At 50.9% G+C, this 13,230-nt stretch overlaps 1 protein-coding gene across 3 annotated transcripts; it reads left to right on the forward strand.

Moving 5' to 3' along the window:
• The first annotated feature begins 1,606 nt into the window (after positions 1–1,606).
• On the forward strand, positions 1,607–9,994 carry Flywch2 (FLYWCH family member 2). 3 transcript variants are annotated; one of them, XM_021632467.2, is made up of 3 exons: positions 1,607–1,740; positions 6,825–7,252; positions 9,788–9,994. In XM_021632467.2, the coding sequence occupies exons 2-3, from the start codon at positions 6,931–6,933 to the stop codon at positions 9,883–9,885; spliced, it is 420 nt and encodes a 139-aa protein (XP_021488142.1). In that variant the 5' UTR covers positions 1,607–1,740; positions 6,825–6,930; the 3' UTR covers positions 9,886–9,994. The 3 variants fall into 3 exon arrangements, with proteins under 3 accessions (XP_021488142.1, XP_021488143.1, XP_021488144.1); XM_021632468.2 differs by lacking the exon at positions 1,607–1,740 and adding an exon at positions 1,754–1,902; XM_021632469.2 differs by lacking the exon at positions 1,607–1,740 and adding an exon at positions 1,779–1,921.
• The last annotated feature ends 3,236 nt before the right edge of the window (positions 9,995–13,230 follow it).

The raw sequence follows: 13,230 nt of genomic DNA on the forward strand, positions 1-13,230 counted from the left end.
ACCAGCAGAGAGCTGAGCACAGAGCTGACTGTGGGATTGTGAAGCGTCACCCGTCTCAATGTTTTGTATTTTTTCCTTTAAAGCAGCTTCCTATGTAGTCAGAGCTGGCTTTGAACTTTTTTTTTTAAAGATTTATTTATTATGTTTACAATGTTCTGCCTGGACACCAGAAGAGGACACCAGCCCACATTATAGATGGCTGTGAGCCACCATGTGGTTGCTGGAAACTGAACTCGGGACCTCTGGAAGAGCAGACAGTGCTCTTAACCTCTGGGCCATCCCTTCAGCCCTGGGTTTGAACTCTTAATCCTGCTATCTCTGTTTTTGTTGATTATTATTGTAGTTATTTTGAGACAGGGTTTCTCTGCCCTGGAACTCACTTTGTAGACTAGGCTGGCCTCAAGCTCGCAGAGATCTGCCTCCTGAATGCTGGGATTACAGGTGTGCCCTACCACTGTCTGGAGTATTAATTAATTTTTTTAAATGCAAGATCTTTACTGGTTCTATGTTTTGAAAATAGCTTCCACAATATTTATTTCATACTTGTTTATTTTTATGTGTTAGGTGTTTTGCTTGGATGTATGTCTGTCTGTGCACCACCTGCCTGGTGCTCATAGAGGCCTGAAGAGGGCTTCAGATGCCCCAGAACTGAAGTTACGGATCACTGTGTGCTGCCTTATGGGTGCTGGAAGGGGGGCCAGTGCTCTTAACCAATGAGCCATCTCTCCAGCCCTTAATTATTTTTATGTGTGGTCATGGGCTTGTGTGTGGATATCAGATAACTCTGTGGAGGCATTTCTCTCCTTCCACCTTTATGTGGATCTCAGGAATTAAACTTGGGTAGGACAGGCTTGGCAGCAAATGCTTTATAGACTGAGCTTTCTGGTTGAGCCCAGCTATCTAAAGGAGCCCCCTTTGTTTTGTTCTTTTGAGGCAAAGACTTGACATCAGTGATTTATATAGAAAACATTTATAACATAATGAATTTAGAAACAACCAAGATTACGATCGATTACAAATGACGTAATTCACGAAGGCCCTTCAGTTACTAGAGAATGCCCAGGAAATGACGTTGGCTCGGGAGAAAGGATGGGGCCAAAGAGATAAAGGAAGCAGAAGGGAGGATAGGACACAAGGATCCGCCGAGCCGGGGTCATGCGGCAATAAAGGTGGTGAGCCTCCTGAAGGTGGGTGAGGCTCCAGACAACCCCAGGATGTCAGGATACGGGAGCACGCAAAAGACAGCAAGAAAGCAGCGACCTGAGCCATCCGTGTCTCCACGGCCACAGTGCTCGGTTGCTGGGACAAGGTGCTACGAAAGAGCCAAGGATATTCCAGCAGGCGGTGACTACAAGGGGCGAGGGCTGAACTAATGGTAAAGGCCGGGCCAATGGGCAAGGGCTGTATCAATGGGTGAGGGCTGGGCTGCTGACAAAGGATGCTGCGCAGTTAGAAATGCTTGAATAATAATCCAGTTAGCTCAAATGAAGAGGAAAACATTTCCCTCCCCTCAATGGAACATACGAAAACCTTTAAACGAATGTCCCGGCTTCTTCCTCAGGGAGTCAGAGTCAAATACTGCGTGAAATGAGTGGAAAGACGTCAAAAAACCATACCCGGGATCCCAAACCCAGGTTGCTGCACCCTGAACACTCCATCTCTACTGACTCCGCCCCCTTCGAGGGTAACGGACCCGCCCCTCACGCCGACTGATCCAGCGTTCAACAAGCCGCTGCAAAGGTAATATCTGGATAGGCGGAATTCGTCCAAGGAATGGGTCCCCACCACGGCCCTACTGCGCATGCTCGCCCCGTGACCCTAGCTTGAGGTGACGGCGGGAGCCAAGGCGGGGGCCCGAAGCACTGAGGCTGAGGGACCCGCCACGGCTCCGTCGTCCAAGAGGTAGGGCCTGCTGCCTTCGGTGAGGACGGGCCCCCAGCGGGCGGGAGGGTCCCGGCTCGGAAGCGAGTCCGGGCATGGCTGTCCCGGAATCCGGGACCGGTGCTAGGGAAGGGTCCCTCGCTCTGCCCCCCAAATTCAGACCGCCTTCTTGCCGGCTCTCCGCGAGGCGCTTCCTTTCTCCATGCTTACCTTTCACAAACCCACCCTACCTCTGAACACCCTGGAGGTCCCAACCTTGGACACCCCCAACCCCCAACGCGCCCCTACCCTAGTCGGTGTCTGCTCTGACCGGTCGGTACACGCCCATGCTTAACTTCTGCAGTTTTGTTGCATTAGGCCTGGGAGTCCTTGTCCCAGAATTTGAGGGCTGGGGGCTGGGGTGAGGGACAATGGTTGGAGGGAAGCAGGGAGCGGGGGGGGGGGGGGGGCGGGGATTAGGTACAAGACCTATTGGGCAAGGGTGGTGAAGAGACCATTCTGAGTCATGGTGATGAGGGAAGGGAGATGCCCTTATTTGGGACCCCACATGGGGAGGCTTTGCTCTATTCTGCATGTTATTCAATTCTTAATCCTTGGGGAGGGTTACTGCTGTTTTCTTCCGTCTCCCTGTGGGCTATGTCCTGCACACCCCAGGGTCTTATGTCCAATCACAGCTCTCCATGACTGTGCAGGACCTTGACTATGGGAACAGCTGTTGGTAACCTGAGTTCACCGTGCTTACCCTTCACCTGATGCTAGCAACTCCCATTACACAGCTCAAACCAGCCCCGAGAGGATAAGGGGCCTGTCCTTCCAGTCAGGACGTTACTGTTTCACTGTCACCTTAATGAAGGTAATTCTGTTGCTCACCCCAAGATAACAGGTGAAATTCCAAGCCTCCAGAGCCTCGTCAGTAAGAGTTTGGACCTTGAGCGTTCCACGGCCACCCTAATGACAGTCGCCACCAATTTGGTGACTTAAAAACAACACAGCTTTATTCTCATATATTTTAAAGGCCGGAAGGCTGATGTGGGTGTTTGTTATTAGTGTGAGCAGGGCTGTGTTCCTTCCCGAGGCTTTAGGAAAGACACACTTACTTGCTTCTTGCCTCTTCTAGAAGCAGCCTGCCTTGTTTGGCTGGCATGCCCTTCCTCAGTCTTCAAAGCCCCTTACCAACTAATGAACCCTGCCTCCAGCCTAACCTTTCCTACTCTTTGCTTCCACTTCCACGTCTGTCTGTCTTTCTCTTTCTCTCTCTCTCTCTCTCTCTCTCTCATTGTTTTTATTTTATCTGTGTGCCACATGTGTACAGTACCTGTGAAGGCCAGAAGGGGGCGTCATATCCGTTAGGCACTACAGGTGTGTGAGCCACCATGTGGATGCTCCTGTCCTCTGGAAGAGCAGGGAGCCTCTGACCCCTGAGCCACGAATCCAGCCCTGTTTCTTTTGTTTGATCTTTGTCATTTTTGGTTTTGTTTTGTTTTTTTTTGGAACAGCAATGTGTAGTCAGAGGACAGCTTGTGGGAACTGGCTCTCTCCTACCATGGGGATCCTGGGGTGGAACACAGGTCTTGAGGAAATCACCATTACCTGCTGAGTGATCTTGATAACCCTTGTTTTGGAGACAGGTTCTCGATAAGTAGGTTTGACTTGAACCCCCAATGCTGCTTTACCCTTCCCACTGCTGGGAATATAGGTGTATGCCACCAAACCAGCTGCTAGGTGGTAGGACCTGGGCCTCTCAGGATTCATTATCCTGGCTCTCACAGACTGGGTGATGCGTGAAAGACTCCTGCTCATTGCATGCTCTTGGATCTTGAGCCAGTTTTGCTCTTTGGGTATCCTTAATCGTGACCAAGGTCATGAGAGCTGCTTGGCTTTGCAGGGCTGGGGACTGAATAATGTAGGCAAACTCTCAACTGGGCTACACCGACCCTTGCTTCACCTTTTTTTTTGGGCGGGATGATAATTTGTGTGTGTGGGTATGCGTAGAATGTGTGTGAGGATGGACAAGTGCCTCTCCATGTGCATAGGCCAGAGACGGATATTGACTGTGTGTCATTCCCCCCTCCCACACCTTCCCTTTCTACTTTATTACCTCGAGACAAAGCATCTCACTTGAACCAGAAGCTCACCATCTTGGCTAGGCAGATTGGTCGGCCAACAAGCTCCAGGGATCTGAATGTCTGTACTTCCCAGTACTTGGTTTCAGATATGTTTGGCCAGGCCTGGCTTCTACACGGGTGCTGGGAACTTGGATTCAGGTCCTTGGCATGTGCAGTAAGTGCTCTTATCAACAGAACTATCTCCTTACCCACACACACACTCACACACATATATTTTTTTTTCCTCCTGGAAGTTGGAATGCATGACAGTCTTTCTGCCTCACTCTCCTGAGTGCAGGGATTCAAGGTATGAGCCACCACACCTGGCTTCTGTTTGTTTATTTACTTACTTACTTACTTATTTACTTACAGTGTCTCATGTAGCCCAGGCTAGTCTTGAACTCCTGATTCTCCTGCCTCCTCCTCATATGTGAGAAGTCTGGTCTGAGACTTTTTTTCTCTGAATAGTAGACTAATAAAAAAAATTACTTTGTTGAGTAAGTGTATCTTATCTTTTAAAATGTTAAATATGTGGCTATTAGAAAAAAAAGTGAGTTCACAGACATTACAATTTAAGAACATGGGTCTCGATGGACAGCTCGGCAGTTAAGACCACTTGCTGCTCTTTCAGAAGCCCCTGGTTGGGTTCTCAGCACCCGTGTTGGGGAGCTCACAGCTGCCTGTAATTTCAGCTCCAAGGGATCTGACACCCTTTTCTAGCCTCAGAGGGTGCCTGTACAGAAGGCATTCACTCATTCAGACACACGTACGAGAGTAGACACACGTACGAGAAACTAAAAATAATAGAAATAAGTCTTTAAAAAACAATCAGGATGATGGTGAACTCACTCATTCCCACCATCACCCTAAAGTCGCTTCAGACCACAGGCAGATTTGGAGGGCTTTAGGCAAGCATTCTGTAGAGCAACCCATATGTTGGGTTGAGATTTCCTCCCGCAGAGGTGAAGGGCCTCCCCAGCACAGCACAGCACAGGCACCTCAGTTCTGTGACCATCACAGATAGTGGTGACTTTGATCAGCTGGTGGAGGTGGTGGATGCCAGTTAGTTCCACTGAATAGTCACTATTCTTACTTCCTGGGGACTGAGTCACTAAAAGAGAGGGGAGGTCGACCTTAGGGAGGAGCATCTTCTTTAGAATTCTGTTAGCTTGAATTCTTTTAGCCCAGTCTGACCTTGAACCTTGTGGGTAGCTAAGAGTGACCTTGAGCCCCTAATCCTCATACCTCTACTTCCCAAGTGCTAAGACTATAGGCATGTGCTCCTGTAAAAGGTTTACGTGATGTTGGGACTCGAACCCATAGTTTTGTGCATGCTAGACAGGCACTCTGAACTATATCCCCAGCCCTGGAATTCATGAGGAAGACTTGGGCCCTCTCCAGTATATATTCAGGTATTGTTATCATTGTGGGCTTGTGGATATTTATTTTATTCTTAGTGTTATAACCCTGACCTTAAGGTAGGACCACACTCTTGAGCAGTTTTCTTCATAGCTGGCTTTTCTCTTTTGGAATTGGCCTTTGTCCGGTGAACCTGGGTTGCAGTTCTGGTTCGCACCCTTGGCACAGGTGGGATGATGGATGATGGGAATACTGGGGAGGGAGGTCATTGGGTTCCAGCAAAGAAGGTCAAGATTGGCCTCAGATCTCATCCCTGACCCAGGTTGCTTTGTGTTGGACTTGGATAAGGAGGCCAGTGGGCAAGGTGCCTGACCTCTTCCGCATACCATTTCATCCAAGAGGTTTCTGGGTCCCTCTGTTATGTGGAATAGTGTGTATACATGGGAAATGCCATGTGCAATGTGTTTTCAGGTGTGCTCCTGTGCATGGGCAGGTCAGAGAGGTTCAAATTGGGTATCTTCCTCTACCTCTACTCGGTATTTTCTGAGACAGGGTCTCACTGAGCCAAGCGTTCCCTCTTTTGGCTAGACTGGCAGGCAAACCATCCCCTGGGGTCTACCTGACTCTGTTCCCCTCCCCCAAGTACTAGGGTGTTACAGAGGCTCTCACACTGGGCTTTCTACATGAATGAATGCTGGGTATCCAAACTCAGGTCCTTATGTTTACATAGCAAGACTTTGTTCACTGAGCCATGTCCCCAGCTCTCTGGGTCGTGTCTTTGTCAACTTGTATTGTGTCTCTACGTTTGAAACAAGATCTCCCCTCCCCGCACCCCCATGTTGAGGGCTGACCACTCAGATGCTACACAAGTTCTGTGTCCCTGAACTATATCCCCAGCCTGAAGGAAGGCTTTGAGGGGCCGGGCAGGAGACAGGTCTTGTTGTATAGTCCTGGTTGTCCTGGAACTCCCTTTATAGTCCAGGCAGGCCCCAAACTCATCTTCCTGCCTCTGTTTCCTAAGTGATGGGCTTGAAGACATGTACCACTGTGCCTGGTCCTAAATTGTATTATGCTTGGTTTTATTCTAGTGATTTGTATTAATCTTATTTGCTTGTGGCTTAACTTACTTTGAGGTTCTGGGGACCTAACTCAGGACCTTGTCACATGCTAAGCTTTTGCACTACCACTGAGCTTCACGGAAGCCCAGCTCGTGTGTATTTTCTTTTCTGGCATTTACGTAGCACAGGGGACCTTTTTCTTTTGACTAATGGACTAATGGGGAAATTACCTTGTGAAAAATATATATTTTTTAGATGTGAAGTATATTATCACTGGGGGCAGGGGACTGAGTTCGTGGACATACAAGTTAGTAAACTGGTGAAGAGTGAACTCGCTCATTCCCACCATCACCCCAAGCTACATTGCAGATCCACTTGGTAGCACCCCATACTCCACTGACTGCTTTGCCTCCCGTCTTAGGACAGAGCCCCTGGACTCCCAGGTTCCTGGCCAGGGAGGAGGAGGAAAAGGAGAAGCCTATCTACCGGGGCTGAGCAGGCCTGAGGGCCAGGCTGTTGGTCCTGGAATGCCCCCGCCCAAGCCCAGTGAGCAGGAGGGTGAGAACACGAAGGCCAGCCAGGAGCCAACTCCTCAGCCTGGCACAGATGTGGTCCCAGCAGCCCCCAGGAAGCCAAGAAAGTTCTCCAAGCTGGTCCTGCTGACAGCCTCCAAAGACAGCCCCAAAGTGGCTGGGGCCAAGCGCAAAGGAGTCCATTGCATCATGTCCCTGGGCGTGCCAGGCCCTGCCACCTTGGCCAAGGCCCTCCTCAAGACTCACCCTGAGGCTCAGCGGGCCATTGAAGCAGCCCTCCAGGAGCCTGAGCAGAAGCGCAGCAAGCTGGACCCGGGTGAGGCTCCCGTAGCTGGCGCTGCCCTTCCAGGATGCCTGGTCCCTCTCAGAGCTGCCACAGGCATCTGGTTCCCATTCTAAGAGCCCCTGCCACTCCCTTTGCCTTCCTGATCGATGCTGCTCTGCTTCTCTGAGCACAGGTGGGAGGTGGAGGGCACAGGAGTTACAGGTGCTGGCCGGGCACTCCTTGAAGAGCCTGGGACCCTGACTTAGCCTGGGGTATTGCCCAGTAGCCTTGCCCCTTAGAGTTCATAGAGAGCCCCTTCTGCATGGAGTGCTTGCCTTGCTTCATCCCAGGGGTGTCGGAGGTTAGGTGGGCCTGCCGCCCTGCACTGCATCCCAGAGGCTGCTGACCGCTCTCAAGGTCTTGGCCACATATGGTGTTTCCAAAGGCCTGGGCTTCTTGGTCCACCGTCCACATGTTCCACAAGCATTTCACAGCAGGAACAAAGAGTGCCTTCATTTCTTCCGTCAGCTAGTTTGCCTATGTTTGTAGACTTGCAGCCGTGTTCTCACAGGGCCCTGGGCCAGCAGGAGCTGGAGGACTCTCCTCCCTGTCTCCCTGAGTCTCACCCTCACCAAAGCCTCCACAAAGGACAGAACAGCGCTCCAGGGGACTTTCAGAAGGTGTCCATGGAGGACCCTTAGAAGTTTCAGGCTGATGAGGACACAAGGCTTACGGGGAAAGCTCAGTGCCCTCTCCTCTCGTTTACAGAGATGATGGGCGGCAACGGGCAGCATTAGCCTCTCCTTACTCACCGCTCCACCATGGCTGCGCCCCTTCCTCCAGTGTGACAGGGTGGGCAGTGGGTGGAGGATGGTGACAACGTACTGTCCCGTTCTTTACACCCAGCTCAGGCTGGTTCCATGTTCCTGGGACCTGTGGTGTCCTTGGGCCTCCCTGGGAGCAGTGAGGTGGCAGGAGCAGAGGGGTTGGTTGGGGACAAGCAAAGAAGGCTGGTTTCTGAGCATTCCAGAGACTGGAGGAGAACAAGTGGCCAAGCTTGCAGTACTCAGCGTCAGGACATTGTGGACAGTGCTGAGGTGGGGAAAGAGAGTGGGGCCGACGGCCACAAGATGTGCTTAACAAGGGACAGAGGCTTGAGACTTGATCGAGGTTCTGACCCACTTGCCTGGACGCAGAGTTCTCAAAAGTCACCAGAGCTGGAAGGAGAGCCCTAGGCCAACAGCACCTGGTGGCCCGGGGAGGAGGACAAGACACCTTCCTGGGTGAAGCTGCAAGTTCCCCAACCTGGCTGTCTGTGTGTGTGCGTTTTGCGCCCATTCCTGTGTCCTGTGTGTGGTTGTCGTCTATGTGAGCATCTCTGTCATTGTTTCTCTTGTCCCTTCGTGTGACTTTTCCCTAGGAGGTGAGTGTGTGTCAGTCTAAAGCAGTTTTCCCTCCCCACTAGGCTTGGAGCAGGACATACTGCAACTCAAGCACACATTTAGGGATGCCTGTGGCAGGAAGAAGGCAACTGAGCCGATCTATTTCCGGCAGAAGCAGCACTTGCCAGGCCCTGAGATGGTGGGGCTGAGAAAAGCTATAGTCTTGGGGCGCCATTTTCTGCCAAGGCACAGGTGGCCCCTTAGGATCAGCCTCACCCAAAAGAGGAAGGAGAGGAAGCTCTGGTGTTACCAAAAGTTAGTTGGGCCGGGCAGGGAATCCTGCCGTAGAAATTGAATGGGACGGCCGAAGGTCATAAAGCTCCATAGTCCCACTGCCCATCCCCACCCCAGGGGCTACAATCTCAAGGAAGCCAACATGGAGTGGCCGTGGCTACAAGCCTGGAGTTCTTTGGAGACCGTAAGGATCCTCAGGCTCCCATTCACGGCCAGGGCACTGAGGGCTCTCTAAGAGTGCCTTACTATCTGGCCACTTGGTTCTCACCAGCACAGGGGTTGAGGATGGGGTCTCCAAGACCCATGGGAGGCTGATCTTGGAGTCACTACCCTGAGGCAACCTGCACAGAAGGAGACAGGTTGACTGTGGCTGGGAACAAGAACAGTTGGCTATAGAGATATCATGTCGGTCCCTTCCAACCACGGGAGACCTCCTACTGCTTCTTGTGTGAGTTCAGGCTCCGAAGCACTACGGCTTCTGGGAGAACTGGAACAAAACTCACTTCTTCAGACGAAATACAAAGGAACGATGCCACCCCTTCCGGGTGCTGCTGGGCACGTGCTCTTCACCAGTGGACGACTTCCTGTCCCCTGTTCCCATATGCAGACCTTCCTGCCTCTGCCCCACCCCTGGCCAGGCGGTGGCAATTCTGCAGCGTCCTACTCAGCTGTTTCCTAGAAACGACACAAGAAGTGTTTGTGACCTTGAGCTTGGGGCTTTTTAGGAATGGTGTCCCCAGTGTGGCAATCCTTAAGTCAGTTAACAAAGACACCTGGCCTTTTACTGACCCCTCAGAGGCTGGGGCGAGTGGCTCTCAGCTTACAGCAGAACAGTGGGAGCCCAGGGCCAGCCTTTCCCATCCCTCCTTTGTTCTTTGTTACCAACCTGACCTATCTGCCTTTTCCCCAGATACTGACGGCCCAGAAGACAATGGATCATCAGGAGTGTCTTCAGGTTCTGAGGAGGAGACCACTGTGGTTCCCAAGGAGCCCAGCGTTTCCCCATAATTTTGGCAACTGCTGCAGTGTGGGCTGCTCACTGCATAGGTTACTTTTATAAGCAAGAAGTAAAGAAGAGAGAGAAAATAAAAGCAGCTGTATGCTGTTTCCCACCTTCGGTAGGTTTTTGTTGTTGTTTTTCCAGACAGGATTTCTCTGTGTAGCCCTGGCTGTCCTGGAACTTGTTCTGTAGACCAGGCTGGCCTCGAACCTCACAGAGATCTGCCTGCCTCTGCCTTCTGAGTGCTGGGATTAAATAAGTGCACCACCACCACCAGGCTGGAGTAGGCTTAAAATACTAGAACTTTGGGGACCAGCTGTGACCCCAGCACTCCGGAGATTTCCTCTCTGACTTTCCTTCTCATCCCAGACTTGCCTGGCCTGGGCCAGTAGACCCGGTGCAGTCTCTCTTGAGGCCCCTAAATCCTAGGTTCGTGGTTGGGCTTTCTTAGCCTGGAAAATGAGCTCTTGGCATAACTCAGAGCAGTTCCCAAGGCTTCGTCTTTGTGCTACTGCTAGCCTGAAATGAGTCGCCAAGAGCTCCTGCCCTGGACCCAGGGCAGCCTGGTTTCCTCATGCCTGACTCTTTCCTCCACAAGAGACGTCAGATTCGCTCTAGCTGAGTCCTCCAAGGTTGCCATGGGCCACTGTCCTTCCTGACCTAAGCCTGCTCTCTAGAAGATGACCCTCGGATTGCTGGCTCCCAGACACAGAGCCCCAGCCTCCTCCCTACTGGCACCAGTGAGGAAGGGATGAGGCCACAGCTGGCACTTGTCAAGCATCTACCCGCAATCCTCACAAGAGCGAGGCAACCCCCAGGAGATCATACACACACAGCCCGGCCCCTCGAACTTGTGGATTGGAGAGAAAGGAAAACATAGCTGTCTTCCAGTCCCCAAGTGGGTTACCCCCGGACACTCTCAAAGGGCAAAAGGTTTGGACTCCAGTCCTTTTACCTACCAGTCCTGTTCTCTGAAAAACCACTTCTGAGTATGAAAAACATTATCCTTTTCAATGTAGAATGTAGAGGCCCTATGTTTCAAATGTGTCTTCAAAACTCCCTCTGAAACAGATACTTGCCACATTTTTTCCCCCTGCCATTCTGCTGTATTGCTGTTATGGGGCTGTTTTTTAAACTTTTAAACCATTTTATTAATTTTGCCTGCACGTATGTCTGTGTGGAAATGTGCATGCAGAACCTTTGGAGGTGAGGTGTTGTGTTTTCTGACACTATAGTCGCAAACAGTTATGAGCTGCCGTGAGGTTACTGAGAATCGAACCTGGGTCCTCTGGAAGAGAGCTAGTGTTCTCAACCACTGAGCCATTGCTCCAGCCCCACGAGGGCTGTTGTAATATTGCTATTCTGTTCCTCATTAGTTTCTTTCAATATTAGAAACTAATCTTGGAAGTTAGTTCTTTCATCCTTTTAAAACTAGAGTCCACTGTGGTTTCTCTTTTGCTGTGCACTTTTGGACCTGGGTGTGGCAGCCATTCCTTTGATCCCAGCATTTAGGAGACAGAGGAGGGGTGGGGGCAGGACCTGAGGGTAGGGAGATGGCTCAGCTGGCAAACGATGCTGTAGAGTGGACCTCTAACCTCAGGGCTGGGCAGACAGGGACAGAAGGGTCCCTGGGGCACGGTGGCGAGCCTGTCTAGCCTAACCAGCCAGCTTCCGGTTCAGTGAGAGACCCAGTTTCAAAAACATTAGAGGGAATGCAGTTGAGGAAGCCAGTGTTGACCTCTGGCCTCCACACACAGGGACACAGACGCATACGCACATGCACACACACACAGAGGAAGCCCTGGGATGGAGCTGGAGAGAATGACTACAGGGAAGCAAGGGAGAGGAGGGGCCGGAAGGGAGCAAGGCTACCCTAACCTTTGTGTGCAAGCTTGTATTTGTTTTCCTCTGGCCTATGTATATTTACCTGGGTTAGAGTGGCCAGCTTAATCCAGTACTCGTAGGTCTCCACCACAGACTCTACCGCACAGTTCCTCCCGGCGACCAGATAGTGTGCTCCTGGCATGCACAATGTGAGCTGCTCGGCATCTCCACGGTACCTGGGCCGTGAGCGCCTCCTGGAGTGTGGTCCTGGATTACCAATCTCAGCCAGTCCTGCACTACAGACTGCCAGAAGCAAGGGCTCCTTTAGGACCAGGCACACGGTGGCTCCTTGCACCGGATGTTGTGTTAGATTTATTGCCCCTGCTTTCTGCCCCATCCCCACACCACAAAAACTAACACTACCAGGGACAGGATTTCTGTCTACTTGGGCTCCTGAGGTTCCCAGTGTGGAGCCCTTAAGGAGAGGAGCCTGCAGGGTCACTGGACACAGAGAGCATGGGAAGGAGAGTAGAAGACAGAGATTTGAGATTACCAAATTGCAGAGGGCTTATAGGTTCTGCCCGTGTGTAGATCACACATGTGGATCGCAGTAGAGCTGGGGAGAGGGTGTTGCAAGAAGCTGGTGTCATGCCAACTCTGAGGCGAAGGGACAGCAAAGCAAGTGTGGGAGCCTGCTACTTGTAGAACCTTCCAGCTGTGTTAAAAGCAAGAAAGAGTACAAGACAGAGCAAGCATCCTCCCTGTGGGAGCGATCCCCCTGCTTCTGCCCCGTGAATACCACCTCTCCTCAAAGATTTATTTTTATTTCATGTGTATGAGCATTTGCCTGCATGCACATGTCTGTAACATGTACATGACTGATTCTGGAAGAGGCCAGAAGAGGGCATCAGATCCCATAACTAAACTTTGCCATCTCTAAACCTCTATCTCCAAAAAAATAACAGTAGCAATATTGCAGTTATGAAGTAGCAATGAAAACAATGTTATGGTTGCAGGGGTCACCACAGCATGAGGAGCTGAATTAAAGGGCCACAGCATTTGATTGAGAACCACTGCCCAAGCCATCTTTCCAACTCTATTTGTTTTTGAGACATCTAAGTAGAACCAGCTTCCCTGGGACTCACTATGTAGCTGATGGCGGCCTCATTCTCATGCCCCAGGCTCTCCAATTCTGAAATTATAGGCTTCCCCCTCTACACCAGGCTTTGCATTTTCTTTCTGAGTGGGGTTTTTTGTTTGTTTGTTAGCTTTTAGCTTTCTGAAAAAAAAAATCCTTTATTTTCTCTTTTATTTCCTTATTTACCTGCTGCGAATCTTTCGTTTACTTATTCACCTGTTGTTGTTTTGAAGACCCAGGGTCTCATGTAGCCCAGGCTTGCCTTGCACTCACTATGTGGCTGATGATGTACTTGAATTCCTGATTCTCCTGCGTCCATTTCATTTCTGCCGTACCACAGCCAGTTCCTGGATTCTTCCTTAAACTTGTGATCTGTTATTGTCACTATTTC

Source organism: Meriones unguiculatus, chromosome 11 (assembly GCF_030254825.1).
Source record: "Meriones unguiculatus strain TT.TT164.6M chromosome 11, Bangor_MerUng_6.1, whole genome shotgun sequence".
Taxonomy (NCBI): Eukaryota; Metazoa; Chordata; class Mammalia; order Rodentia; family Muridae; genus Meriones; species Meriones unguiculatus.

Excerpts from the sequence above, each read along its gene's own strand:
- Flywch2 (XM_021632467.2), top strand. The coding sequence starts at position 6,931 with ATGCCCCCGCCCAAGCCCAGTGAGCAGGAGGGTGAGAACACGAAGGCC. Across the intron at positions 7,253-9,787 it reads GCGCAGCAAGCTGGACCCGG|ATACTGACGGCCCAGAAGAC; the intron begins GTGAGGCTCCCG and ends CCTTTTCCCCAG.